The 27,987-nt window shown below is 43.4% G+C and overlaps 1 protein-coding gene across 1 annotated transcript in view; it reads right to left on the minus strand.

The window, feature by feature from the left end:
- The window catches only part of LOC115464694 (probable palmitoyltransferase ZDHHC14), a 238,743-nt gene that overhangs the window by 12,026 nt on the left and 198,730 nt on the right, over positions 1-27,987 (minus strand). Inside the window, exons 9-11 of the mRNA XM_030195052.1 lie at positions 24,003-24,051; positions 8,110-8,212; positions 1,952-2,054 (exon numbers count right to left, since the gene is read on the minus strand). Coding sequence (XP_030050912.1) covers positions 1,952-2,054; positions 8,110-8,212; positions 24,003-24,051 — 255 coding nt within the window. The remainder of the gene's footprint in view (positions 1-1,951; positions 2,055-8,109; positions 8,213-24,002; positions 24,052-27,987) is intronic.

Below are 27,987 nucleotides of genomic sequence, written 5' to 3' on the forward strand. Positions count from 1 at the left end.
GTGGGGTGGTGTGAATGTCCTTATCCATACACTTTCAAAAATTATACAGATAATACTGGGCTGTTTAAATCATTAAGGCTCCTGGTCCAGGAGGCACCCAGCCAGTCTAGCTTTTAGGATATCTACAATGAATATTTATGAGAGAGAGAAAGATCTGCATGTACTGCCTCCACTGCATGCAAATCTCTCTCGTGAATATTAATTGTGGATATCCCAAAAACCTGACTGGCTGGGGTGCCTCCAGGACCAGGTTTGGGAATCATGTATTAAGGGGTCTTTTTACAAAGCTGCAGTAGTAGAAATTGGCCTTAACATGGAGGACTAGCCTAGTGGTTAGTGCAGTGGACTTTGATCCTGGGGAACTGAGTTCGATTCCCACTGCAGCTCCTTGTGACTCTGGGCAAGTCACTTAACCCTCCATTGCCCCTGGCACAAGTAAGTACCTGAATATACTATGTAAAGCACTTTGAATGCAGTTGCAAAAACCACAAAAAGGCGGTATATCAAGTCCCATTTCCCTTCCCTTAATATGCCCTTATGCAGGTCTTTTCCGCACACTAAGACCATTTCTACTGTAGCTGGAAAATGGTCAATTTTTCATTTTCCAACTTAATGGCAATGACCTAATGTTGCCATTAGTGTGCGGTCGTTAACTAAAATTAGCATGTTAAGCCTTACCGCCACCTATCTGTAGGCAGTAAGGGCTCACGTGCTAACCCTGTGCTGATCAGCCTGCAGCAATGTCGATGTGCTGATTGGTGCAGAAATGCTGGTGCTCTGCCCCCCCAGACACGCCCTTTCAGTCAAAAAATAAAAAATATTTTTAGTGCATGGATAGCCTGCACACATTTGAAACTTACCGCGGGATGCCTCAGCGCACCCTGCATAAGCCCTTTTAAGCTGCGGTAAGCATGCGTCAATGCTTATCGCAGCTTAGTAAAAGAACCCTTAAATCACCAGATAATATCTATACAGATTAAGGGATTAAGGGAATGGTGGCGATATTCAGCTGCTAATCAGGTTATCCATTCAATTTAGGTCTGCCAATATTGCAGGCCTAAACTAAATAGGCAGTGCTAACACAATTACTGCTCATGTGTGTATATTCAATACTGCTAGTGAGTGCTGAATACATGAATTAGGTGCCTGGATCAGTACTTTACTTAACGCAGTCAGTGAGCCAGCTAAATATCAGCCAAATGATTACTTTGAACATACAAATATATTAATATCACTAAAATCAGATGTGCAATATATTCAAAGGACACTGGTATCAGTGTGTCTACATCTGACTAATAATTGAACTCCCCACCCCAAAGAAAGGGGGTTTCAGATATGCCAAGTCAAATGCAAAAGTGCACTAATCTCATGCATTGCCTCCCTGCCCTCCACAGGCAATCTAGGGATAGGATTTGATATACCACCTTTCTGTGGTTACAGTCAAAGTGGTTTACATATTAAATACAGGGGCAATGAAGGGTTAAGTGACTTGCACAGAGTCACAAGGAGCTACAGTGGGAATCAAACCCAGTTCCCCTGGTTGTCAGGCTGTTGCACTATCTACTAGGCTACTCTTCCAGTCCTACTTGCATAACTGACTTTAAGCAATAACATAGGCATGAAAGAATATGCATATATGTCATGCTAGAAATGTTAACACTTTCTACAAGTACATGCATAAACTTAGGAATTTTATAAGCTACATGCATGTGGACTCCTCTACCCCTGTGCACCCCTCCCCCACCCAGTAAAAATATATCATGAAACTTATGCAGATACTTTCATGCTAGTCAGTAATTTTCAAGAGGCCACTTATGCATATACATGACCAAAATACTGGTATTTACATGCGTTCTTACTAACTAAATTAGTGGGCTCCTTATAAAATGACCACCCCCCTACCTGTCTTAAAACCTGAGCTGGTAAAAAGCTCCATATCTGTGCAACTTACCTGGAGCAAGGGGTCCACATAGTGCAGTACAACAGTTAGTAAGGATGTTACCATAGCTGTATGGATTGTAGTTACCTCTTTTACTTGACCAAGATCCTTTAATCTGAAAAATAAGAATTTAGATTGGGTACCTTAACACATAGGAACCTTCATAGCAATGAAATCTGATGAGCAGGCAAGCACTGTTAATTCTGGGAGAGAAATTTAAATTTAAAAAATATATGTTTCAATCTTTTTTTTATTGATGGTAAAAAGTACAACAGTAACATTTGTCAATTGGCTGCATCAAAAAGCCAGTGTCATAGGCATTTTTTAAACCAAACAGAAAATGACATCATCCATTAATCACAAATTTGTATTTTCCCCCCAACACCATCCCAACCCCCCATCCCCTCCCTCCCTCACCTAAACCACAAAGAACAAACCCCTGCCTATTACCCCCACTCCCCACCTTCTGCCCTCCCTTCCTGTGCTGTGTCATACATTAAGAGTTTAGAATTCTGCTTCTTGCCACTGCCGTCAAGGAATCCCAAAATGGGGACCAAGTAACAAAACTCATCACCTTTAGACAATGCTAAATCGCCCACATCTCTACATTCCAACGAACAGAGAAAAATCATCCTTGAACGCCACTGGGAAAGAACTGGGCAGTCAGAGGCTATATGGCTACAATCCCTTTGCAATATCTTTTCTAAGACAATTGACTAACTGGCCATCAGTCTTCTAGGACAGTGTTTCCCAAGTCCAGTCCTGGAGTACCCCCTCCCCCTTGCCAGTCAGGTTTTCAGGATATCCATAATCAATATGCATGAACTTGATTTGCATACACTGCCTCCATTATATGCAAATCTCTTTCATGCATATTCACTGTGGATATCCTGAAAACCTGACTGGCAAGGGATGCTCCAGGACTGGACTTGGGAAACACTGTTCTAGGGTGTTAAGCTTCTCTCTCCCCCCACTTTTTTTTAAATAAGGAAACATCCTGTGTTAAGCCTTCCATCACACCAGTCAGAATAACATGCTTTGCCTCATTCCCTATTTTTCCTGTCCCCATTTGCATTCAGAAAAGACAGTAACATGAGACTGTGTGGTTGTGGGAAGTGGAAGGGATGAGATGGGCTGGGCTGCTTGGGTTGGGTGTATTTGTAGAGTTCTTATATTACCTTTCCCATGGTGCCTATAGTTTGTAAAGATATGCAGAGGGGGTTGATGCATTTATCAATTTTATTTGTGAGACTGCAAACTGCAATGAATGGCCCTAGATGCTGGAGTGAGTAGCATATAAATAATGGCAGGAAAATGCCAACTGGCCCATCCAGTCTGCTCAGTTATTCTAGTCTAACTTGCTAAGGATATATCCCTAGCTGACAGCCACAGAAGCTTGACCTCTTGTAGGGTTGCAAGTCAGATTTTATTCTCTGGTCTTTCACCATTCCATTTTCCACACCTAATCCAACATCCAGCACACCACTCCTGATCTCACCTCCAAGCCCTGTAACAATCTAAACAGATACCAAATCCAATGAAGCTACTGCCCCACCTAATAGTACCTGGCCATCACTGACTGAGGGGGGAAAGTTATCAAGGTGTGGTAAAAGTCAGGGTTTCCCCACTCCTTAATTTATTGAGAAAGTCAACAAATGGTGAACGCTGCTTGCATTCAACCTTTAAGCAGCAATATTCTAACATCCCAAAAATATCGTGCTACAAAGCTGGGCACATCTTAAAGAGGCTGGATAAAGAGTCAGTGAGATTCCTGATGCCTGCCCAATGAAGCCCTCACTGCAGGCCCTTTCCAATACAGGTCTTCCTCACCTGACAGCCCCAGCCCAGTCCCCCCCTCTACTGAAAAGACCCCTGACCTGGAAGTTCCCCTACCAACCAGAAAACCCCTCCACTGAAAGATTCCCTGACACGGAAGCCCCTCCATTCAAAGGGTGCCCTCAGTCAGGAGGCCCTCCCCCCCTAAGCCAGCTGAGGTTCCCCAGGCCTACCTGGTCCCTAGGGGGTCAGGCAGAAGCAATCTTGAGTCATTTCTGTGCTTGCTGGCACTGGGTTCTCAATGGTGCTGGAGACCCCTAGCGGTAGTCTTGTGGTACTACTGTTAGGGGTCAGGTCTCTGTATAAGGGCCTTTGGTGACTAGCTGACCTCACTAAGAACCAGGGATCTTCAAGGGAGGCCTGGGCTTGGAGCTTCAGCTGACTGGGGGGGCCTCTTGAGTGGGATGCCCTTTGAAAAGGGGCAGGGGTGCTTCCGTGTTGGGGTGTTTTCACTGGAGTGGGGCCTTCCAGGTCAGGGGCTTACCGTTGGGGAGCCTTGATTTGGAGAAGCATCAGGGGAGGGGCTCAGATATAGGGGTTACCTCCAAGTTGGAGGAGCTGTGATTGGGGAGGTGCCTGACTTTGTGGCCCCTTTAAGATGTGTCCCAGAGGCATCGGGACTTCCTGGTACAGTAAAATTACTCCAGCTTTTTTTTTGCTGGGGTTATTTTTCCAACTATAATGCAGCTTCTGTGTTCATTGCAAGCTGCATTATAGAAATTACATAGTAAAGAAGTGTTTTGCTGGTATGGAAAATAACTCAGCTGCTGTTCAAAGTTGTCAACAGATTCAAATGAATTTGATCAAAGAAAATATTTTCCTACAAAACAGGATTGAAATTTTAGAAAACGATCAATATTTTGAGACTGATAAATTTTCCTAAGCAGCCTGCCATTTCACCACTGATACTACTACTACTACTACTATTTAGCATTTCTATAGCGCTACAAGGCATACGCAGCGCTGCACAAACATAGAAGAAAGACAGTCCCTGCTCAAAGAGCTTACAATCTAATAGACAAAAAATAAATAAAGTAAGCAAATCAAATCAATTAATGTGAACGGGAAAAAGAGAGGAGGGTAGGTGGAGGCGAGTGGTTACAAGTGGTTACGAGTCAAAAGCAATGTTAATGAGGTGGGCTTTCAGTCTAGATTTAAAGGTGGCCAAGGATGGGGCAAGACGTAGGGGCTCAGGAAGTTATTCCAGGCGTAGGGTGCAGCGAGACAGAAGGCGCGAAGTCTGGAGTTGGCAGTAGTGGATAAGGGAACAGATAAGAAGGATTTATCCATGGAGAGTGCACGGGAAGGGGTGTAGGGAAGGACGAGTGTGGAGAGATACTGGGGAGCAGCAGAGTGAGTACATTTATAGGTTAGTAGAAGAAGTTTGAACAGGATGCGAAAACGGATAGGGAGCCAGTGAAGGGTCTTGAGGAGAGGGGTAGTATGAGTAGAGCGACCCTGGCGGAAGATGAGACGGGCAGCAGAGTTTTGAACCGACTGGAGAGGGGAGAGGTGACTAAGTGGGAGGCCAGCAAGAAGCAGATTGCAGTAGTCTAAACGAGAGGTGACAGGGTATGGATGAGGGTTTTGGTAGAGTGCTCGGAAAGAAAGGGGCGGATTTTACGGATGTTGTAAAGAAAGAAACGACAGGTCTTGGCAATCTGCTGGATATGAGCAGAAAAGGAGAGAGAAGAGTCAAAGATGACCCCAAGGTTTCGAGCTGAGGAGACAGGGAGAATGAGAGAGCCATCAACAAAAATAGAAAACGGGGGGGTTGGGGGGGGAAAATGAGAAGCTCGGTTTTGGTCATATTTAATTTCAGGTGGCGTTGAGACATCCAGACAGCAATGTCAGACAAGCACGCTGAAACTTTGGTTTGGATGCAAGGTGAGATATCAGGGGTAGAAAGATAGATTTGGGAGTCATCAGCATAGAGATGGTAGGAAAAGCCATGGGATGAGATTAATGAACCAAGGGAAGAAGTGTAGATAGAAAAGAGGAGGGGACCAAGAACAGAACCCTGAGGTACGCCGACAGGCAGAGGGATAGAAGTAGAAGAGGATCCACCAGAGTGAACACTAAAGGTGCGGGGGAGAGGTAGGAAGAGAACCAGGAAAGGACAGAGCCCTGGAATCCAAGTGAGGACAGGGTATCGAGAAGTATGCTGTGATCGACAGTGTCAAAAGCAGCGGAAAGATCAAGAAGAATGAGGATGGAATATTGACCTCTGGATTTAGCCAGTAATAGGTCATTGGAGACTTTAGTAAGCGCAGTTTCGGTGAGTGGAGAGGGCGAAAACCAGATTGTAGTGGGTCAAGAATAGCATGTGAGGAGAGAAAATCAAGGCAGCGGTGGTGAACAGCACGCTCAAGTAATTTGAGAGAAAAGGAAGGAGGGAGATGGGTCGGTAATTAGAGGGACAAGTAGGGTCGAGTGAAGGCTTCTTAAGGAGAGGTGTGACCACAGCATGTTTAAAGGCAGCAGGGACAGTCGCAGTGGAAAGTGAGAGGTTGAGAATGTGACAGATAAAAGGAATAAGAGCAGGCGAGATGGCATTAAGAAGGTGGGTGGGAATGGGATCAGAGGAACAGGTGGTACATTTGAGGAAGAAAGGAGAAGTTAGTTTCCTCAATAGTAACTTCAGGAAAGGAGGAAAGGGAATGAGCGGAAGGAGAGAGAGGGGAACGGACTAGTGGAGGGAGAGGTGGTGAGGTAGAGAAAGCAAGGTTTATCTTTGAACCTTGTTGTGAAAGAATTCAGCAAGGGTCTGAGGAGAGAGTTCAATGTGGTGAAGAGAAGTCGAGGATTAGAGCCAAGAGAGTTGGTCAGTTGGATATAATAATCCTGTTTGGCACGTAAAAGAGCAGATTGGAAGGAGGTCAGCATGAACTTAAAGTGTAAGAAATCAGCAAGGGCCCGAGATTTCCGCCAGAGGCGTTCGGCGGAGCGGGTACAGGAACGTAGGTAGCGGATATTAGAAGTCAGCCAAGGTTAAGGTTTTGTACACCTTACAGGGCGGGTCATCAAAGGTGCAAGAGTGTCTAAGGCAGAGGATAGAGTATTGTTGTAAGAAGAAACAGCCTCGTTGACAGACGTGGATGGTGCCACAGTAACCTTTAAACAGTATCTAACTGAGAATTTAAAGATTCTAACTGAGAATTTAAAGATTCCAGAAAAATCCCATCCTCCAATATCCAAGATATACTACATAGAACCTTATCGAAAAAAAGAACTGTTACAAAAGGATAAAGAGGCTCTTCCAGTACAGACTTTAGATTGAATTTGGATTTGACTCAAATAATAGAAGGAGAGAATGTGGGTTTAACAACTGCTACCCTTAAAGTATTTTTCATACTACAGCCGGATAGAGACTGGATACTTAAACAATACTTTCTTAATAAAAATCAAGATTTCCTAGGTTGCCAAATTAGAGTGTATCCAGATGTCTCAAGGGCGACCCAGAGAAAAAGACAGGAATTTCTTAAATTAAGGCTGAAGGTATTACAGCTTGGTGCACTTTTTTGGCTGAATTTCCCATGCAAGTGCGTAAAAAAATTGAATTCAATAAAGTATGTGTTTTTTTGAGGCAAAGCAATTAAATACCTTTATAGAGGCTAAGTTGCGAGATTCCTCGTTACCACTTCCAATAACTGTGACAACTTCAACCCCATGATTGATTTAGGATTCCCGATTGCTCTCACCAGCCACTTTGTTCTTAATTAGAAATTGTATTTCTGATTTATTAATTTCTTTTTCCTCAAATTAGTAGGGGCTCCCACCGTATTGTGGACTAAAGATGATAATTTAGTTTATAGTATTTGCCTGTATTGTTTTTCATTTATAATTGTAAAAGGAACTATATAAACATCTTTCTGTATTCAAGATATATGCTTGATGTAAAAATTAAAGCTTCAATAAATAAATAAAAAAGTGTTTTGCATGCATTTGCATCTCATTACTATGTATCCTGTGGAAACCTAAAAAATCCTGTGCTATGGCCAAGAAACATGTTAGAGTCCTTTTTTGCCAATTGCCATAATGCAGTTTGATAACAAACCCCCTCCCCCAAGTTGGTTTCTGGGGAGTTGTAGTGTGCTAGTATCAGTTCAGCTCCCTTATGACAGAAAGGCAGTACATCAAGTGCATGACCCTTACCTTACCTGCTGGGTCACCAGATTTGCTCAACCTTTCAACCCTATTCCTACCATGTGCTTCTTATTTGTCTCAAAGATATCCAGACTCTATTACAATAAGCAGCAGACATAGAGAACCTAGGAGAAGATACACTTTCATATGTATCCTTCTACACTTTCTCACACAGCCCCATAACTTACATCTTCATTTGTGGTTTGATTGGAGCTTATCAAGTATGTATGAAAACCTGAGAGTCCCACAATGGACCAAACAGCAAAAAAACACACCACAGCTTCCAGCACGGTGATTCGGAAGTCAAGGAAAGAACAACATGGAAAAACACAGCAGCTCCTAAGGCAATAATTTCCAGATGGTAAAACTTAAAAAGGTTTGAAATTGACTTCTATCATAAACCAAAAATTACCATGATGACTTATTTATTAACCAAATTTATTGTAAACCCCCTGGTGGCGGAGCACGGTATTACACGATAAGTAAAATGTTAAATTTGTCACTGCAGTTTCTTCAAATTAACACCACCAACCAGGGAATTTAGCATTAAATGTTTTATTTTACTATTAACTATTAAGTATCATATAGTTATCAATTTAATTTCAAAACTATCAGATGACAAATCAACACATATGTGTTAATTACAGAGCAACAAGACCAAGCAGCTTTTCCTCCAGAACATCAAGAGCAATTTCCGATAAGTATAAATATTAGTCACATAAATCAGTTGTTTAAAATCATTTAAGCAAGTTCATTTTTTCAAAATGCTAAATTCTTTAAAGGTTCTTTTTCTTATCTTTCAGATTTTATACCCGGACACCTCCAAAGAACTCAACAGGTAAGTTATCCCTACTCTCCTTTTCTCTTTAGTTCCATCTTTCAGGTTACTATTTTGCCTTGTGTGCACACTTTTAAAAATTTCAGTCACTTAGCTGTACTTTTTCTTCCTAGGGCTCTTAGAACCATGGGTGCTTTGCCTTCAAAGGTCAAACTCTAGTGACAACTCTCTCATGTATCACCAGGTAAACCTGTTGTTACTCTAGCTTTAACAAAATGAAAGAATACCCTCTCTTCCTACATCTGTATATAACCCCCTTCTGCTCCAGTGTTACTGTTTTCTGACTAGCCCCTCCCCCCCCAAAGATAATCATTCTTTACTCCTGACTAGCCCAACCCTCAAATATTGGACCACTTTCTAGGCACTCAAAATAATGCATCTCACTCACTCTCTCAATTCCAGCTTCAAAACTTTCAATCAATGTGTTTTTACCTCTGGAACAACACTTCAATAAGTCAATTTAAATAAACTCGCCCCCCTTCAACAGATAGGGCCGGCAGTCATAAGCACCGAAGACTGCTACCGCTCCCATGTGCACATGCAAACACAGACGTCCTGGGCCATACAAGAATTGGCTCCAAAATCTTCAGAAGGCTCTCCCGTGAACAGTCCCACTAATGTTCTGCCTCCAGAACCAGGCAGTATAGGCCTCATAAGACATATGGTCCATCTAGCTCAGAATCCTGTGTTTCCAAACAGTGGCGAAGCCAGGTCACAAGTACCTGGCAGAAACCCAAATCGTGGCAACACTCCACACTACAAATCCCAGGGCAAGCAGTTGCTTCCCAAATCTGTCTCAATAGCAGACTATGGACTTTTCCTCCAGGAATTTGTCCAAACCTTTTAAAACCAGATACGCTAACCGCTGTTACCACATCCTCCGGCACCTGGATTCATTTTCCTCCTTTTTTAAGAAAAAAATGCGTGACCCACACAACCCATGATGTCACATACGCATACGGACAACAGGCAAGAAATGCACTGGAACCGCTGCAACTGCACCGCAGCCCCAATGTTCTCTTCTGTCAGGCAACCTCCTTTCTCCTCCCTGTTGCTCAAGCAAACAATCACGGCAATTCTCAACCGCGACAGCAGCTTCTCCTGCCCAATCCTGCCTCAGATGTGGGCCATGAAAAATGCCAGCCCCAACGCTGCACAACCCTGATTCTGCTACGCTTCCTGCAACCGCTGCAGCAGAATCAGATAATTAAACAATTTTTAACCCTTCAGGGTTACATTATGATTAATTTTTTTCTTTAGCTGTACCCATTCCCCTTCCAAAGTCTCTTTTATATATGGTGCACCATGACTTCCTGTCCTGAGAATAAATGCACATCTTCCTCCATATTGGCAGCAGGAGTCTGGTAGATGTGCATTGTGTTGTCACCCTTGAGAAGAAAATTATCGCATCTCTGATTCCATGGTCATAAAGGTAATCAATAGAAATAAAACAAAATAAAACATGGAAAAGAAAATAAGATGATACCTTCTTCGAAAGCTAATCAAGAAATGTATTAAGTTATGTCCAATAAAAAAGGTATCATCTTATTTTCTTTTCCATGTTTTATTTCTACTGATTACCTTTAAAAGTGGACTAAAACGGCTACCACACTCTCTACTCATGGTCATAAAGACACTATCAAAACAATGCAATAAACAAAATACTGCACTCTTAGGTGATAATTCTATAAGGAGATGCCTAGATTTAGGTGGCAAGAATGCACATAAATATAGGTATTCAAGTCATATATGCATGTATGTTGACACATATGCACATCAATGACTATTTTTGGCTATCCGCTGTTCTGCAAGTACATGCCAATTTGATGACGCACACTTTGCAGGTGGGCGTTCACATGGGTGGAGTTTGGGCATAGCATGGTTCAGGAGCACATTTAATATATACAGTGTGTTTTTTCTAGCAAAAAAGGTGCCGGTACTCAAATGATAGGCCACCTTCAGGGGTGGGGTGATCACTGAGGGAACCCACCCCACAATAGCCAGGCCCCTTGCACTCAGTCACAGAATCTATGTCAAGGCAGAATTGGTGTGTAGAGCCTGAGCTCTTCCATTAAAACTTGAGTTCCATGGGTCAATTTTAGCAGACAATGGAAAAGGTGCCGGTACTCAGTACCCCCAAGTACCCCCTCAAAAAAAGCCCTGTATCAAACATATAAATGGCAAGTGACCGACTCACCTGCAAATGCGCAGTAGAGACTTCCCTCTCTGTCCCGCCCTCGTGTCAAGACATGATGACATCAGAGGGCGGAACAGAGAGGGAAACGGAGTCGGATGCTGCCGCTGGAGCCTGGAAACGAACATTGCGCGCATCAACCTCCACCCTCCCCTCCATCCCCGCACCGCTATCCGCCTCCCGCCCCCCTCTGTAGCGGGCCCCGAACTGACACTGAACCACAGTGGCCTCTCACCTGCGTGTGGAAGCGCTGCAGGCAGCAGCAGAGCGATCTGTTGCTGCCTGCAGCGCTTTGACACGGAGGTGAGAGGCACTGTCAGGTCAGTGCAGGGGCCCGGCCCGGAGGGGGGAGGGAGCGGCGGCGAGGAGGGTAGCTGGAAATCTCACCCGTTTTAACGGGCTTAACGCTAGTATATAAATATATAAATTATATAGCACTATAATGTATGCTTGTTCTTTAACAATCTAGGGGGCATCACTTACATCAGCTCTATGGTTGCTGTAAGTGATCATATCTAAAATATAGGTAGGTTTTTGACCTATTACACTAGAATTCTATAAAGAAAAGTACGCACCTATTTTTTTTTTATAGAATAGGATCCAAATAGGTAGGTTCTTGACACAAACATAGGTGCCCCTTTACAGAATTACCTCCCCATAGGGAAATTATGGGCCAGTGCCTATGGGGCTCTTTTATTAACCTGCATTAAGCAGCTAGCATGGTTCAATGTTAGGGTGAACCCATGCTAACCTTTACCATGCATTAAAACTAGCAGTGTGGTACAAAAACCGTGGTAGCTGCTTAACACAGGTAGGGGTGGGAATCAGGTGTGACTTGGAGGGGTGGAGAAGGGGGGTTTGAAGGAGTGGCCAGCTGTGAGAGCTAGCATGCAGGTTGGTAGCACATGCTTGCTGTCACAACTGCTGATAATACAGCTGCACTTACTGTCACCTCAAGAAGAGGTGGTAAGTGTAGCCACTGTAGTGTCAGTGGACGTGCGGCGATGTTCTCTCCTGACACACCCTGATGACCAATCCCTCCTCTTGACACCCCCAACCCACATCACCATGCCTCCAAAGAATCAAATTCTACCCCCCCCCCCAAGGTTCTCACCCCCCCCCCAAGGATCTACTCAGGATTCTTCATCAGTACTTCAGTAGTCTCAGGCAGGAGCATCCTTCCACCCCCCCCCCGGTGCTCTTACCAAGGCCTTGGCTGGGATCCAAAATGGCCATCATGATCCCTAGCGCTAATCTCACCATACTACTGCTAGGGGGCGTCTTTCCACATTGTGAAGGAGAGGACCTGGGGGTAGATAAGATGGAAGTGGAAGAGGAAGAAGGGAGGCGGCTCAGGAGCAGACGTAGGCAGAACAGAGCCTTGCCTCCATTCCATCCCCAGAGCGCGAGAGAAGTAGTAATCCCCCTAAAAAAGGGTGGAGAGAAAAGGACTACATTACCCAGCATCCCCGAGAGAGAGCAGAGAAAGGTTCGTGACCCCTACAAAATGGAGGAGAGGAAGAGACTACATTTCCCAGCAACCTCGGGGAAAAGCCTGGTACAGAGATTACCTTCCCCAGCAGGAACAGGGGGAGAACTCTAACAAGAAAAGGGTGGTGCCCCTGCAGGGTAATCAAGGGAAAGAGGAACAGCTGCCAAGGGGGTGGAACGAGGAGCCCATGGAGTATCAAGAAGCTGGGCAGAGAGAAAGAGAGGAGAGTGAGGAAGAGCCTATGGACCTCTCAGCCTGGGCTCACTCCTTAGGTAACAAAATAAGAGAGCAGGTAACCTCATGGTATGGTAGCTGGGCTAAGAGAGGGAAGAGGAAAGGTCATGTGGGAGGATGGGTCAGTGCTTAGAGAGAGTGACCCAGATGGGTGGGGCCTTTTCATTTTCCAGAGCTCAGGCTGTGATTGAACTGTGAGTTTAAAGAGTTCTGGTTGAAGAGGGATGAGAGATTTTCTCGGAGTGGGCTGAGCCCCAGCAGGAGGAAGGTAGAGTGTGAACTGTGGCTAAAAAGCCTAAAAGAAGCTGAAAGGGTTTTGAGCTGTATGCTGAAGCCTCAAGAACTGTGTTTGTTTTTTTTTTTGCTGGAACTACTTGCAGTGTTTTGCCCCCCCACCCCCCAAGGGAGAGAAAGGGAGAGGGGGAGGGAAGAAAGAAGCCCGAGGGCTATAAAACTGTCGTAAGGCACCCGCTGGGTGCTGGAAGTCTGGGAGTTAAAAGGTTTTTTTTTTCTCTTGCTGTGGTTTTACCCCTGAGCAACAGGGGGAAATTGGAGGGGTTTTTTTTTCGCCTTCAAGTATTTTGTCTTTTTGAACTGCTGGACTGTTGGATCCCAAGCAAAATAAAGAACTGTTAGGTTTGCTTGAATTTGATTTCTTTGAGCCCTGCCCGGGACTGCAGTGAACCAGGAGGTGGAGTAGCCAGGGTGAAGGGGAGATCCTGAGGACCTTCAGGCCTGGAGGGAGGATCATTTACAACATACAGAGAAATTCTGCTCACCCTGGGGTCGATATTCAGACTGCAGGAGGCAGCTCGGCTAACTCCCGCGGTTGGCAGTGAGACCGGATATTCTATGCCAGGCTGTTTCCGGTAACTGGCGTTGAATATCCAGTTTATTTTTGACCGTTTTAAACTTAACAGGCCAAGCCAATATTCGGTGTGCTAGCTGGTTAAGTTTAAACCGTCCAAAGATAGGCCTGCTATTTTGGCGGCCCTATTTGCTGCCCTAACAATATGCAGCTTCTTAATTGGTTAGGGGACATAGGGAAGAATTTATCTATGTGGTCTTCCGTTAAGATGGGTTATATTACTTCTAACTGTCATTGCACAAAATAGGACCTGTGCTAAAATAGCACGAGTTAATGGTAAAATAACAAATCTTAACAATAGCCCACATAGATAACTTCCCCCCTCCCCTGAATATCACCCCTAACTGCTTTAAGTGTTGGCTCTGCCACCACGACTGCCCTGGTACTAACCAGACAGTGCTGCGGTGATGACAGGCAATATTCAGCGGCACTACCTGCTTAAGTGACACTGAATATTGGTGAAATGTCCAGCTCAGCAGGTTTTTTTTTTTTTTTTTTTAAATGTTTTTTATTGAGATTTTTCAGTTTTTCCATCTTTCCATATAAACAACACAACAGAAGCTTAGACATTGACATGTACTACAATAGATCTGAAACTCCAAATCTAACCACTAAATTTGCTAATCAACACTTATATAAATCTCCCCTTATAACAAAACCCTTGCACCCTCCCCCCCCCCCTTGACATTAGAGTTAAAGAAGAGTTTGTCTAGCCTTCTCATACGGTTGCCAGATTTTATGAAATATATGCATCTGACCTTTTCTCATCGCCGTTAGCCTAGACATCACATGTAAGTAATCCATTCTAGCCAATACTTCTTTGGTAGAGGGCATTGTCACCCTTTTCCAGGCTTTTGCAATTGCCATTTTTGCAGCCACTAGCATCTGGATCGCCAGTTTGTGCGTAAATGTTTTGCTACCCGGGGGCCTAGAGTGTAATAAACAAATTTCTGCTTGCTGTGGGTATTCTATTTGTATAGCTTTTTTTCAATATTTCTATATTTGTGACAATATTTTTGGGCTTTTGGGCAATCCCACCAGATATGCATAAATGTGCCCGTCCACCACACTCCCTCCAGCAGTTTGCTGATACTCGGGGATATATTTTATGCAGTTTCTCTGGCGTATAGTACCACCAGTATAATATTTTATAGCCATTTTCTATTGTGGCCTGGGCGATGGAGGGCTTCAACAGCTGTCTATACCTACTCTGCCACCATTCCGAAGAGAAATTCTTCTGCAGGGCGGCTTCCATTTCTCTGTGTAATGGTCCTGTGGAGTTGTGAGGAGTTGCAATGCTTTATAGATCCTAGTGATACTTCCTTTATTACCACCTCCCCTCAATGCCCTTTCAGTTTTGTTTCTGCGAGTTCTAACTCATCTTTGCCCTGCGAGCAATGTAGTTCCGCAGGCAGTTGTAATAGACCATATCCCTATTGGCTAGTTCATATTCCTCCTGAAGTATTTCGAAGGATTTTATCTCTCCATCTTGCCAGACTTGATCTAATTTGTATAGCCCCTTATATGCCCATTGTTAAAATGTTTTCTCTAATTCACCTAGCCGGAAGCCCGGGGCATTCCTAATCCCCATTTGTAGAAAGTATCTTCGTTCTGGAAATACCTTCCTGCGTAACTGAAGCCAAGTGCTCAATAGATGACCTATCCCTACAGGGATCTTACGCTGGATACTCAGTATTTCTTTTTCTGATTTCCATAATATGTCTCCTAGGAATCGTGTGCCTAGCCACGCCCTTTCCCAGTGAAGCCATTTTTTTACAGTCATCGGGTCCCAATCCGCCAGTACACGCAATTGAGCCGCCTGATAATACAGATGAAAATTTGGGACTCCCATCCCACCCTGTGTTGGTGCTTGTAGCATCACATCCCTGCGCACCCTAGGAGGTCTTTTATGCCAGATGTACGCAAATACTTTTCTATTTAGGCGTTGAAAGAAGATGTGAGGTATTGGTATTGGTAGTGCCATAAATATATACAATAGTTTAGGCAGTAGCGTCATCTTTATGGCGTGGATTCTCCCCATCCAGGATAGATTCAGTCCCTCCCATCTGTCCAATTCTGCAAACATTTCTTTCACCTTTTGTGGGTAATTTGCCTGGTAACACTGATCTATTTTCGGAGTAATCATCACTCCTAAGTATTGAATGCCCTTTGTTACCCATTTGATGGAAACTCCTTCTGGATTTGCTGGATCTCTAAGTCAGATGTAGTAAGATTGAGGAGTTCGGACTTAGTAGCATTAATTTTAAATCCCGATTTCAACCCAAATTGTGTTATTGTATGCATAACATTCGCTAATGAGGTCCGGGGACGTGACAATGTCAGCAGAATATCATCAGCAAATAACATAATCTTCTGCTCTTTCCATCCCCTTGTCACCCCCGACACTCCCTCATGATCTCTAATCCTTTTGGCCAATGGCTCAATGGATAAAGCAAACAGAAGGGGCGACATTGCGCATCCCTGTCTAGTTCCCCTCCTTAAATGAATGGGTTCAGAGTGAGAACTATTTATTTTTAATATTGCAGAGGATTGGTATATAGTAATTGGATCCATTCCAAATATCTGCCCTCTATGCCTATTTGTTTTAGCGTCTCGAAGAGAAACGGCCACTCCACGCGATCAATGCCTTCTCGGCATCAACCGAGAAGAGGATCATTGTGCTGCCGTATTCTCCTCTGCGTATTGAACAACATGCATCAGACTCCTTATATTATCAAATGTCTGTCTCCCTGTTATAAATCCTGCCTGATCCTCATGTATAAGCCTAGGCAAAATTCCCTGAATCCTACAGGCCAAGATTTTGGTGAAAATTTTGTAGTCTATATTTAACAAGGAGATTGGTCTATATGAACCACATTGGGACTTATCTTTTCCCGGTTTCAGGATTAGGATCACCTCTGCCGCTCTCCAGGAATATGGCAGCTCCTCCAGATCCTCAAAGGAAGTAATCGCCTTAGTAAAACTGGGGCCAGCAATTTATTAAATATTTTATAAAAGCGCGCGGGGAACCCATCTAGCCCCGGAGCCTTATTGGTGGGGAGGGCCTCTATTGTTTCTGTTATCTCTTCTAGAGTAATATCCTGTGATAGCCTCTGCAACTCTTCTCCTGTAAGTTTCGGTAGTGCCGTCTCCTGTAAATACTTTTTTATGTCTCGAGGGGATGCTGTTTGTTCTGATTGGTATAATTGTTCATAAAATTGGTTAAAGGCTTCCTGAATCTGTTCCGTTTTTGTGCATCGGGCCCCTTCCTGGTCTATAATATCTGATATCCAATTACGCTGTGCCTGATTCTTAAGTTTGTGTGCTAGTAGTCTACTGGCCCTATTTCCGAATTCAAAATGTTCCTGTTGAACCCGCTGGAGTTGTATAGTGATCTCTGCTAATTGTAGTTCATTTAACTGTAACCGAGCCTGGTGCAAATTCTGTTCAACACTAGGATTCTTTGGATCTGCCTTGTGGTCTCTCTCTCTAGCTTTTCTAGCTGTTGGCGTATCGCTGCCTCTTGGGCTTTTTTTTTTTAGAGAGGTGTGTCCTGCAGTGCTATTAATTTACCTCGCAATACTGCCTTCAATCCCTCCCAAACACTCGTAGGGTGCACCTCCTCCGTATCATTTATCTCAATATATTCTCTTATATATTGTTCTACTTGTGCAATATTTTGTGGGTCTAAGAGAAGGGTTTCATTTAGCCTCCAATATTTACGTTTTTTATGTTCCCCCCCCACCTTCAAGGTCAGTGCCACATAAGAATGATCCGACCAACTACATGGTAATATCTCTATTTCCCTATTGAGTCACTCAGTTCTCCATCGCCCATCCAAAAATCAATTCTAGAGTATGATTTGTATTGGGGAGCATAATAAGTATAGTCTCTTTCTCCCCCATGATGGGCCCTCCACAAGTCTTGCAGGTTCCAACGATTTAACCATGCCTTCAATGCTAATCTATCGCTCTTAGCATACTCCACCTTCCCACCAGAGTTGTCTACCCGTGGGTCCAATGTTAAGTTAAAATCTCCTCCCACCAAAAGCTGACCTTTTGCATGATTTTGAATAATCTTCTCCAGGGATTCTAGGAACGACTTATGTCCCTCGTTGGGGGCATATACATTTATCATAGTGTAATATCTATCCTGTATGGACGCTATTATCAATATATATCTACCCTCTACATCTTTGATCACTCTGTGTATGACCCAGGCAAATTTATCTGAGAGAGCCACCAGCACTCCTCTTTTCTTTTTACCATCTGAGCTAGATGCGCAATATATCTCAGGATACCTCTTATGGCGCATCAGGTGCTCATGATTACGTTTTAAGTGCGTCTCCTGTAGGAAGACAATGTCCGCCCCCAGGCGAAGCACATCTCCAAATAGCTGTTTCGTTTTTTGAGGAGTATTGAGGCCTCTAACAATTTATGGTTATACATTTGCATTCCATCTATACATATTCAACAGGGCAACCGTACATTTCCAAATCCACCCTCTGATGAGACCCTCTCTCCATACCCTTCCCTTCCTCCCATGTGTCATAAAGTCCCCTCTTCTTAACTCTTGCCCCTTATATCTCCCCCACTATTTCCTTATTGTTAAGTACTCCCCCCCCCCATTTCAACCTTTGCGCTTCTTCCCTATGGAATTGGCGCTTCATGAGAGGAAGTGCAGTCTAGTCCAACAAATGCTAAATAAAAAGAAATCCCAACATTAATTCCAGTCTTATCTTGAATACAAGCAGAGCATACTGCCTTGTATCACTCCGTGTGCAGGACCCTCGCTCAGCCCAGTCGTTTGGAACCATCGCCTTTTCTTCAGGTTAGGCGCTGAGTTGACTGTTGGCGCTCCAGCCTCCTGCGGGCCCACCCTTTGCCACTTTGAGTGAGGTCGACCTTCCCATAGATGATTTCTGTGGGCCATTTCTCGCTGGTTCTGCCGCTTTTTCACCCTCCGGTATTATTACTCTGGCCTCCTCCAATGACTTAACTTGGTGTTGCTGCCCATCTTTATAGAAAACCAGCGCAAATGGGTGCCTCCAGCGATAGCGCAGGCCCAACTCTCTCAATTTGGCTGTGAATGGCTTAAGCTCTGCTCGGCGCTTTAATGTCGCCACTGCTAGGTCCTGATAGACTTCCACCCGGTAGGAATCCCATTTAAAGTCTTCCTTCTGACGGGCGGCCTTCAAAATTCTTTCTTTTAATTTGAAGTCTCTGAAACAAGCTATAATATCTCTCGGGAGGTTGTTTCGGATGGGCCCCAAAGTTCGGTGCGCCCTCTCCAGTATCACCTGATCCGGAGCCATCGGGGCCTCAGCAGTCGAGAGTAGGGAGCTGACAATTTGTTGTACCACCGTTTCTGCCTCCTGGTAGGTGGGGGTATCGGGCAGCCCGCGAAATCTTAGATTGCAGCGACGGCTGCGATTCTCCAAGTCCTCAAGCTGATCATCGATGCGCTGCTGCCCGATTTGTAAATCCATTATTTTTCTGTCCATCACCCCCATATCCTCTGTACAATCCTCCATTCTGGTCTCGACCTCCTCCACTCTATGCCCGATCTCGGCTATCTCTCCTCTTAGCTCCTCTCCCAGAGTGTCCAGCTTTGTCCTCACCGCTTTTATATCAGTGCGCATTTCTTTTAACCATGTTCGCAGTTCAGGAAAGCCCTTCTCCGCTTCCTCTACCGAATCTTGTGACGGGGGCTTGCCTGAGTTCGCTTGCTCCTCAAAAAGCTCCGGCGTGTTAAAGACTTCGTCCTCCGTATTCGCCATGCGCTTTGGGAGGCCACCGCCCGAAAACGCGTACTGCGAAAGATTAGGCAGTTCGCCCCGCTTCTCCATCCTCTCGATCGATTCCACTATTGTTCAGCGTGCAGTTCCTGCTTTTTAAGTCGTTTTCGATCGCTCGCAGAGAGGGATTATTGCTTATTTTACCTCAGGACTATCGGAGCCAGGCTTTCAAGCAGCCATTACCTCCGATGACGTCACTTCTCCAGCTCAGCAGGTTTTAACTGGGCATAAGAGCAGAGTGCTTACAAGGCCTGAAAAGTCCTCCTTCGTAGCTCAGTAGAGAAAGGATGGAGGTCTTTGCAGAAGAATAGACTACTAGTCCTCAGTTTCTAGCTTTGCCTGAACACAAGACATCCCTTTGCTTCTGAGCCCATCTCTCATTGCTGGCAGTGTACAGACGCGTTCAAGATCTGCACGATCGTTCATAAAATCATCTACGGAGATGCCCCGACCTACATGCTAGACCTTGTGGACCTACCACCCAGAAACGCTAAAAGATCTTCTCGCACCTTTCTTAACCTACACTTCCCCAGCTGTAAAGGATTAAAATACAAACTAACACATGCGACCAGCTTTTCCTATATGAGCACGCAGCTGTGGAATGCACTACCAACACACTTGAAAACGATCAACGAATTAACTAACTTCCACAAATCTCTGAAAACCTACCTCTTTAACAAGGCCTACCACGATAACCCTTAACTAACTATAATACAACACCTACACACCTTTATTCAGAATGTCTCTTTCTATAACTGCTTGACCAGATCCTCTTGTTTTTCCTTGATCTCTTTGTAACACCAATTGTATTCTTTACCCTGGTATGGCGAAGCCATAACAGGTCTTTGTAAGCCACATTGAGCCTGCAAATAGGTGGGAAAATGTGGGATACAAGTGCAATAAATAAATAAATAAATAAATAAATAGAATAGTACTGCCTTGAATGTCACATGATCGACTGGTTTATTCATCATATCCTCACAACTGAACTGCAAACAAATGCAAAGTGAAGCACAATGGGAAGAACAATCCAAATCATAGATATCTGATAATAGAGTACATATTGGGGGTCAGCACCAATGTTTCCTCTAAGGGGTGGCCTGGTGTACACAAATGTTTTTTTTTTTGTGTGTGAAAAAAACATCAATTTTTGAACGCCAGTATTAGCAATGCATTTCTGTATATATAGCACAACATTTTTTTTTTGTGAACAACTATGTAAAATCTGTGAGCAATGCTCCTAAAATGTATGAGCAATCGCTCGTGCATTCCAATTAGAGGGAACATTGGTCAGCACCCAAGAAAAAGATCTAGGTGTCTTTGTAGACAATACGTTAAAATCTTCTGAACAGAGTGTGGCGGCCAAAAAAGCAAACAGGATGCTAGGAATTATTAAAAAAGGCATGGTAAATAAGACTACTACAATGCCTCAGTATCGCTCCATGGTGCAACCTCATCTTGAGTAATGCGTTCAGTTCTGGTCACCATATCTCAAAAAAGATGAAATGGAATTAGAAAAGGTTCAAAGAAGAGTGACCAAAATGATAAAGGGGATGGAATTCCTCCCGTATGAGGAAAGGCTAAAGAGGTTAGTGATCTTTAGCTTGGAAAAGAGAGGGCCGAGGAGAGATGTGATAGAGGTCTACAAAATCCTGGGTGGTGTAGAATGAGTAGAAGTGAATCGATTTTTCACTCTTTTAAAAAGTATACAGACTAGGGGACACCGAATGAAGTTATATGGAGATACTTCTAAAACAAATAGAAGAAAATACTTTTTCACTCAAACAAACAGTTAAGCTCTGGAACTCTTTGCTGGAGGATGTAGTAACAGCGGTTAGCATATCTGGGTTTTAAAAAGGTTTGGGAAAATTCCTGGAGGAAAAGTCCATAGTCTGAAATTGAGACAGACATAGGGAAGCTGCTGCCCTGGGATTGGTAGCATGGAATGTTGCTATTACTTGGGTTTCTGCAAGGTACTATGACCTGGATTGGCCCCTGTTGTAAACAGGATACTGGGCTAGATGGAGCATTGCTCTGACCCAGTATGGCTATTCTTATGTTCTTATGTAACCCCTCCTTCTTTTTATTTCCTACAATGAAACACATTAAGTAAGCTACTAGTGAACAAAGGGATCCCTTTACAAAGCCACAGTAAAAAGTGGCCTATGGTAGCATGGGTGTGTCTTTTAGGTGCACCCTGGGTCATTTGTCATTTTTTACTGTGGCAAGGGGTATTTTTTTTAATGTGCTAGGAAATGGGCCTGTGCTAATGTTTATTTAGATTTGCTCACACCTTTTTCAGTAGTAGCTCAAGATGAGTTACATTCAGGTACACTGGATATTTCTCTGTCCCAGGAGGGCTCACAGTCTAAGTTTGTACCTGAGGCAATGGAGGATTAAATGACTTGTCCAAGATCACAAGGCGCAGCAGTGGGATTCAAACCGGCCACCTCTGGTTGTCAGGACTGGTGCTCTAACCACTAAGCCACTCCTCCACTCCAATGGCATTGCTCGTTGCCTGAACATCATGGATTCATGGGCTAACTCATTTGAACTAAAATTAAACACCGAAAAAAGCATATTGTCTTATCCTCTCATCCCCATACAATAATTACAAGCCTACAACCCTAAACACTCCTGCTTATTCTTTCCCTATTTCTGATAGCATTAAAATATTAGGAGTTATTATTGATAGCCATCTTACACTAGAGAACCAAGTTAACGCCAGTATAAAGAAGATGTTTCATTCTACGTGGACACTTAAACATATAAGACCTTACTTTCCGAGGGATATATTCCGTAACTTGACACAATCAATGGTATTGAGCCACACAGATTATTGCAATGGAATATATGTGGGTTGTAAAGTACAGCTTATGAAAAACTCCAGATAGCCCAAAACACAGCTGCCAGACTGATATTCAACAAAAAAAGATTTGATAGCGATAAACCTCTTCGACTGAAACTACACTGGCTCCCTATCAAGGACCGCATTACTTTCAAAATTTGCTCTCTGGTCCACAAGATAATCTACGGTGATGCCCCAGGATATATAATTGATTTAATAGATCTTCAAGCCAGAAACAGAATCAGTTCATCATGTACTTATCTGAACCTTCACTATCCAAGCTGCATTGGACTCAGATACAAATCAACCTATGCATCCAATTTTTCTTACTTAAGTAAGCAAATGTGGAATGCATTACCAAAGAGTGTGAAAACGATGAACGGCCATCAAAACTTCAAGCGAACTTTAAAGACCTATCTGTTTTGCAAGGCCTACCCTATTAATTCTACTTAAATGCCTCAACTCTACAATGCATCTATACATACATTGCAATGGACGTTTTTTTCCTTATTTCCTTGTCCCTTATCGTACCCATTTACCCCTACCTTACCTGACCCTTTTTCTAATTGTATTTGTTTAATACCTACCGTACTTGCCGTTCACCATTACGGTATTTTGTAAGCCACATTGAGCCTGCTAATATGTGGGAAAATGTGGGATACAAATGTTACAAATAAATAAATAAATAAATAAAAATAAATATTAAAACTAGCACGTACCTATTTACAGCCTGAGCCCTTAGTGTCAGCCATTGACCTAGCGGCTCATGCGCTACCCACGTGGTAACCATGCAGCACATGCCAACGTGTGTGCGCTGCCGGTTATTGCTGGGAATGTCCCCCGCAGTAGAAAATAGAAAATAATTTTCTACCATGGGATTCGGCGCACACCAAACTCAGAATTACCACCGGGTGCACACGCTACCAAGATGGTAGTGGCAACTGGGCATGCATTACCCGTGAGTTAGCCTTCCTGCACCTTTCTAAACAGGCCCCAAAGGTATTAATGAACATTTGGACAGCTACCCTGCAATATATTATTAAATATTACCATATTTAAACATTTGCACCAAACAAACTATGCATCAAAGGGAGGGTAATTTTTGAAAGCTATTTATGTGTTTAAATTACTGAAAATTGCCACGTTGTGGGCAGGTAAAAGAATCTGCATTGTGGAAGAGTTACTAGGATTAGGGTACAGATTGCTTCAATGCACGTAGTAGTACTCAGATAAAATGCTAGTGCCATTCTCTATGGGTACTATTTTCCTTAGGCAATTTTGTAAAGCAAACATGTATGTGTATTGTAACTTTGAAAACCGGCAGGTTAAAAAATCCCCCCCACAGACTTTGTAGCAACGTGGGCAGTTTGAAAACTGTCCTCAAAGGGAGTAATTTCATTATATTAAAAAAGCATCCATTTCAAGCCTATTTCTCTTTATTTATAAAGTAGGCTCTCAGAGCTCATTTTAATATTGTATACATTTATACCTGCTCCGAAGAAAGTGTAAATGAGTCTAGTCACTCTGTGGGTGTAGAGGCATATTTTTAAAAAATATGCAATGAACGTACATTGAAACTCCACCCTGTTAAATGCCCCTAGGAATCCCTATATGTAGATCTAATAAAAATATGCATGGTTTTACTGGCTCACGTACTTATACACAGGTATACCCCTGCACAATTTTGCAAAACATATTTTCTGCTCATAAAATATGCTTTATAAAATCACCCCCAAAACTTTCACCCATCTCCCTGCTTCTTAAAGTGACTGTACAAAATCAACAACAAATATTTCATGAAAAAGGATATCTTGCAGGACTGTCCTTGAGAGCGCTGAGGAACCCTCCTTGCTGTGAGCCTGTGAAAAGAAATGAAAAGCAAATTTAATACCAAACTAATTAATAAATTAACCACTAACATTCTGAAAATTTCAACCCATTCAAACCATTACGGGCCTGATATTCAAAAAAAGTTGAGCTCCTAAATATATGCAACTCAGGGGCCCTTTTACTAAAGCATGCCAAAAAAATGTCCTGTTTGGTTAGGCAAGTGTATTGGACGCATGCAGGTCAGGTTTTCAGTGCGCCTGCAAAAAAGGCCTTTTTCTGCGGCTGAAAATGAACATGCGTCAAAATGAAAATGAGCATGCGTCCACTTTGGGCCTGAGACCTTACCGTCACCCATTGACTTAGCGGTAAGTGCGCATACACTGCCAATTACCTCCTGGTTAGCGCCACACAGTAGAAAATAGAAAATATTTTCTACCGCGAATTTTGGATGTGTGTCAAAAATAGAATCATCGCCCAGGGCACGCGGTAGCTGGGTAGTAGTTCTAATTTGGATGAACGTAGGCCCCTACGCACCTTAGTAAAAGGGCCCCTCAGTTAGGTCCCTAAGGGGCCCTTTTACAAAGCAGCTTCATAAAGTGGCCTTGCGCCCTTATGTGGGTCTTTTTACTGCGGCAGTACAATGGCCGATTTTCAAATTTACAGCACGGCCATTTCTTTTCTAGAAAAAAACAGACTTTTACATGCTGTGGTAAAAGAGGGACTCGGCGCACATCAAAAACATGCGCTGATGCTAGCACAGGTCCCCTTTTACCGCAGCTTAGTAAAAGGACCCCTTAGTGTGTGGATAAGCTCCTAACATTTTTCCCCTGCTCTAAATCTGCCCTCATTGCCACCCAACTTTTAGGCCCCTAAAGTTAGGAACCTAAGTGAAATTTTGAAAATTAATTTAGGCACTCAGTCTAGTGAATTTTCAAAGAGGCCAATTTAAGGACCCTGTTTACTAAGGCGCGTTAGCATTTTTAACACGCCTACAATTAGCGCGTGCGCTAACCGTGTAGGCGCCCTTAGGGATATTGTAGGCACGTACACAGTTAACGTGCATACATGGTTAAAGCGCGTTAAAAATGTTAACACGCCTATAACATGGCCCTAAGAGTCTAACTCTCAAAGTTAAAAGCATAAATCATTTGAATATCAGCCTTTAACAGATTAACTGCCATGTCTATTAAGAATCAACATGAACAACATGGAGATAATTTTATAAAGCATTTTCCATGTCTGAAGCAGGTTTTACACCAGGAAAATAGCATGACTGAATATGCACATAAAACATACATAAGGGGTAGCAAACTTTCAAACTATCCCCAAAAAAGCTAATCCAAAATGTGTGTATGTGTGTGTGGGGGGGGGGGGGGGGGGGGGGGCTATAAAAAAAATCTCAAAATCTACGGGGTCTTTTACTAAGGTACGCTGAAAAATAGCTTGTGGTAGTATAGGCGCGGGTTTTCGGCGCATGCTGATCTAATTTTCAGCAGGCCTGTAAAAAATGGATGTGCTGCAAAATCAAAATTGTTGCACATCTATTTTGGGTCTGCAACCTTACCACCAGCCATTGACCTAGCGGTAACATCTCACACTATAACTGGGCAGTAATGACCTACAAGTGTCAAATGCCACTTGGCGCGCGTCCGATACACACGTCCAAAAATAAAAACTATTTTTCGGCCACGCGTATTGGATGCGCACCAAAAATGAAATTACCGCAAGAGCCACGAGGTAGCCAGGTGGTAACTCCATTTTGGCACACGCGGCTTAGTAAAAGGACCCCTAAATAAAAGAGATCTCAAATATTTTATTTATTTATATTTTGCTCACACCTTTTTCAGTAGTAGCTCAAGGTGAGTTACATTCAGGTACACTGGCTATTTCTCTGTCCCAGGAGGGCTCACAATCTAAGTTTGCACCTGAGGCAATGGAGTGTTAAGTGGCTTGCCCAAGATCACAAAGAACAGCAGTGGGATTTGAACCGGCCAGCTCTGGATTGCAAGACCGGTGCTCTAACCACTAGGCCACTCCTCCACTCTAGCAATGGGCTGACCAAACATCAGTTTTTTCCAAAGGGATTCCCAGGTATTATCATTGGCCTCATGAAATTATTTTTCTCCATTTTTTTGGTGAGCAAATATTTTCTCTGTTGTTGGAGTTCTTTTGTTGCTCTCTTTTTTTTCTGGAGATAAATAATTTAGGGGGCCTTTTACAAAGGTGTGCTAGTGTTTTTAGCGTCCGCATATTTGACACACACACTAAAAATGCTAGTGCACCTTTGTAAAAGGACCTCTTAATGAGGTCATTGATAACAGCTGGGAATCCCTTTGGGAAAGACTGGCACAGTTGGTCAGATCAATTGCTATTTGAGCTCTGAGGCCTCGTTTATTTAGATTTCTTTTATAACCCCCCCCCCCCCCCCCCCGGTATGGGTTAGCCATTTTGTTAGCAAACTGTGGGGCCCTTTTACTAAGGCACGTAGGCGCCTATGCGCATTCAATGCACGTCAATTTGAAACTACCGCCTAGCTACCGCGTGCCATGGGCGGTAATTCCATTTTTTACGTACGTCTGATACGCGCGTTGGAAAATATTTTTTATTTTCTACCGTGTAGTGCTAACTGGGCAGTAATTGGCAGTGTATGTGCTGACGATTACCACCCGGTTAACAAGTGAGACCTTACCACTAAGTCAATGGGTGGTGGTAATCAGGCCCAAAATGGACATGCGCCAATTTTTATTTCGCCGCACGTCCGTTATCAGCCACAAAAAAGGCCTTTTTTACAGGCGTGCTGCAAAATTGACCTGCGCACGTCCAAAACACAGACCTACACCAGCGCAGGCGATTTCCCGGCACGCCTTAGTAAAAGGACCCCTGCATGTTTCATGCTTTTTCTGAATATGCACATAGTACTTGATTACTCATGTGCCATATGTAGGAATTCCCAAAGGTATGGTTTGAGCAATGAAGGAGTAGAGGTGTGATACAGATGTGTATTTTTAAAAATATCCTATATACATGCGTAGACTACAAGCACACATTTACATCTTCTTTGGAAGAGGTATAAATTTGTGTGAGAGAATCTGTGTGCTGTTAGGGCTAGTTCTGAAAGCCTATTTTATAAAGACAATAGGCACTTACGCTGTCTTTATAAACTAAGGGGCCCTTTTACTAAGCCGCGCAATTGTCTACACGTGCCCAACGCGCGCCAAAATGGAGTTACCGCATGGCTACCGTGTGGCTGTTGCGGTAATTTCACTTTTGCCTCGCATCCAATATGCACAGCTGAAAAATTTATTTTCTACTACGCGTATCGGATGTGCGCCAAGTGGCATTTGGCCGCATAGGTCCTTACCGCCCGGTTACCGCGTGAGACTTTACTGCTAGGTCAATGGCTGGCGGTAAGGTCTCAGACCCAAAATGGAACACGTCAATTTTCATTCTGCCGCAAGTCCATTTTCGGCAAAACTATTTTTAAAAGCCTTTTTTACGTGCACTGAAAAATGATTCTGACCGCACCCAAAACCTGTGCCTACACTACCACAGGCCATTTTTCAGCGCACCTTAGTAAAAGGACCCCTAAGATATATATTTAAAAAATTGGTCGATAATTTTAAATTCTCTTAAGGGTTTTTTTTTTTTTTACTAAAGCTTAGCTCGAGTTATCTGCAGCAGGGCCTATTTTATTTCTATGGGTCCTGCTGCAGTTAACTCAAGCTAAGCTTTAGTAAAAGACCCCCCTTAATCTCTTGGCAGCCTTTTTACTAAAACTTAGCTTGCTAAATGTTGTGTATCCTATTTTATATCTATGGGCCAGGTGGCACTTTGCACAAGCTAATATCCGTTAGTGCAAGCTACGCTTTAGTAAAAGAGTCCTTTAATTTTTACTAATTTATCAATATCAGAATTATAAATTCTGATGAAATTTGGGATGATCAGAACTTTCTGGCAGTAAACCA

The sequence above is a fragment of the Microcaecilia unicolor genome, chromosome 3, assembly GCF_901765095.1.
Source record: "Microcaecilia unicolor chromosome 3, aMicUni1.1, whole genome shotgun sequence".
Classification (NCBI taxonomy): Eukaryota; Metazoa; Chordata; class Amphibia; order Gymnophiona; family Siphonopidae; genus Microcaecilia; species Microcaecilia unicolor.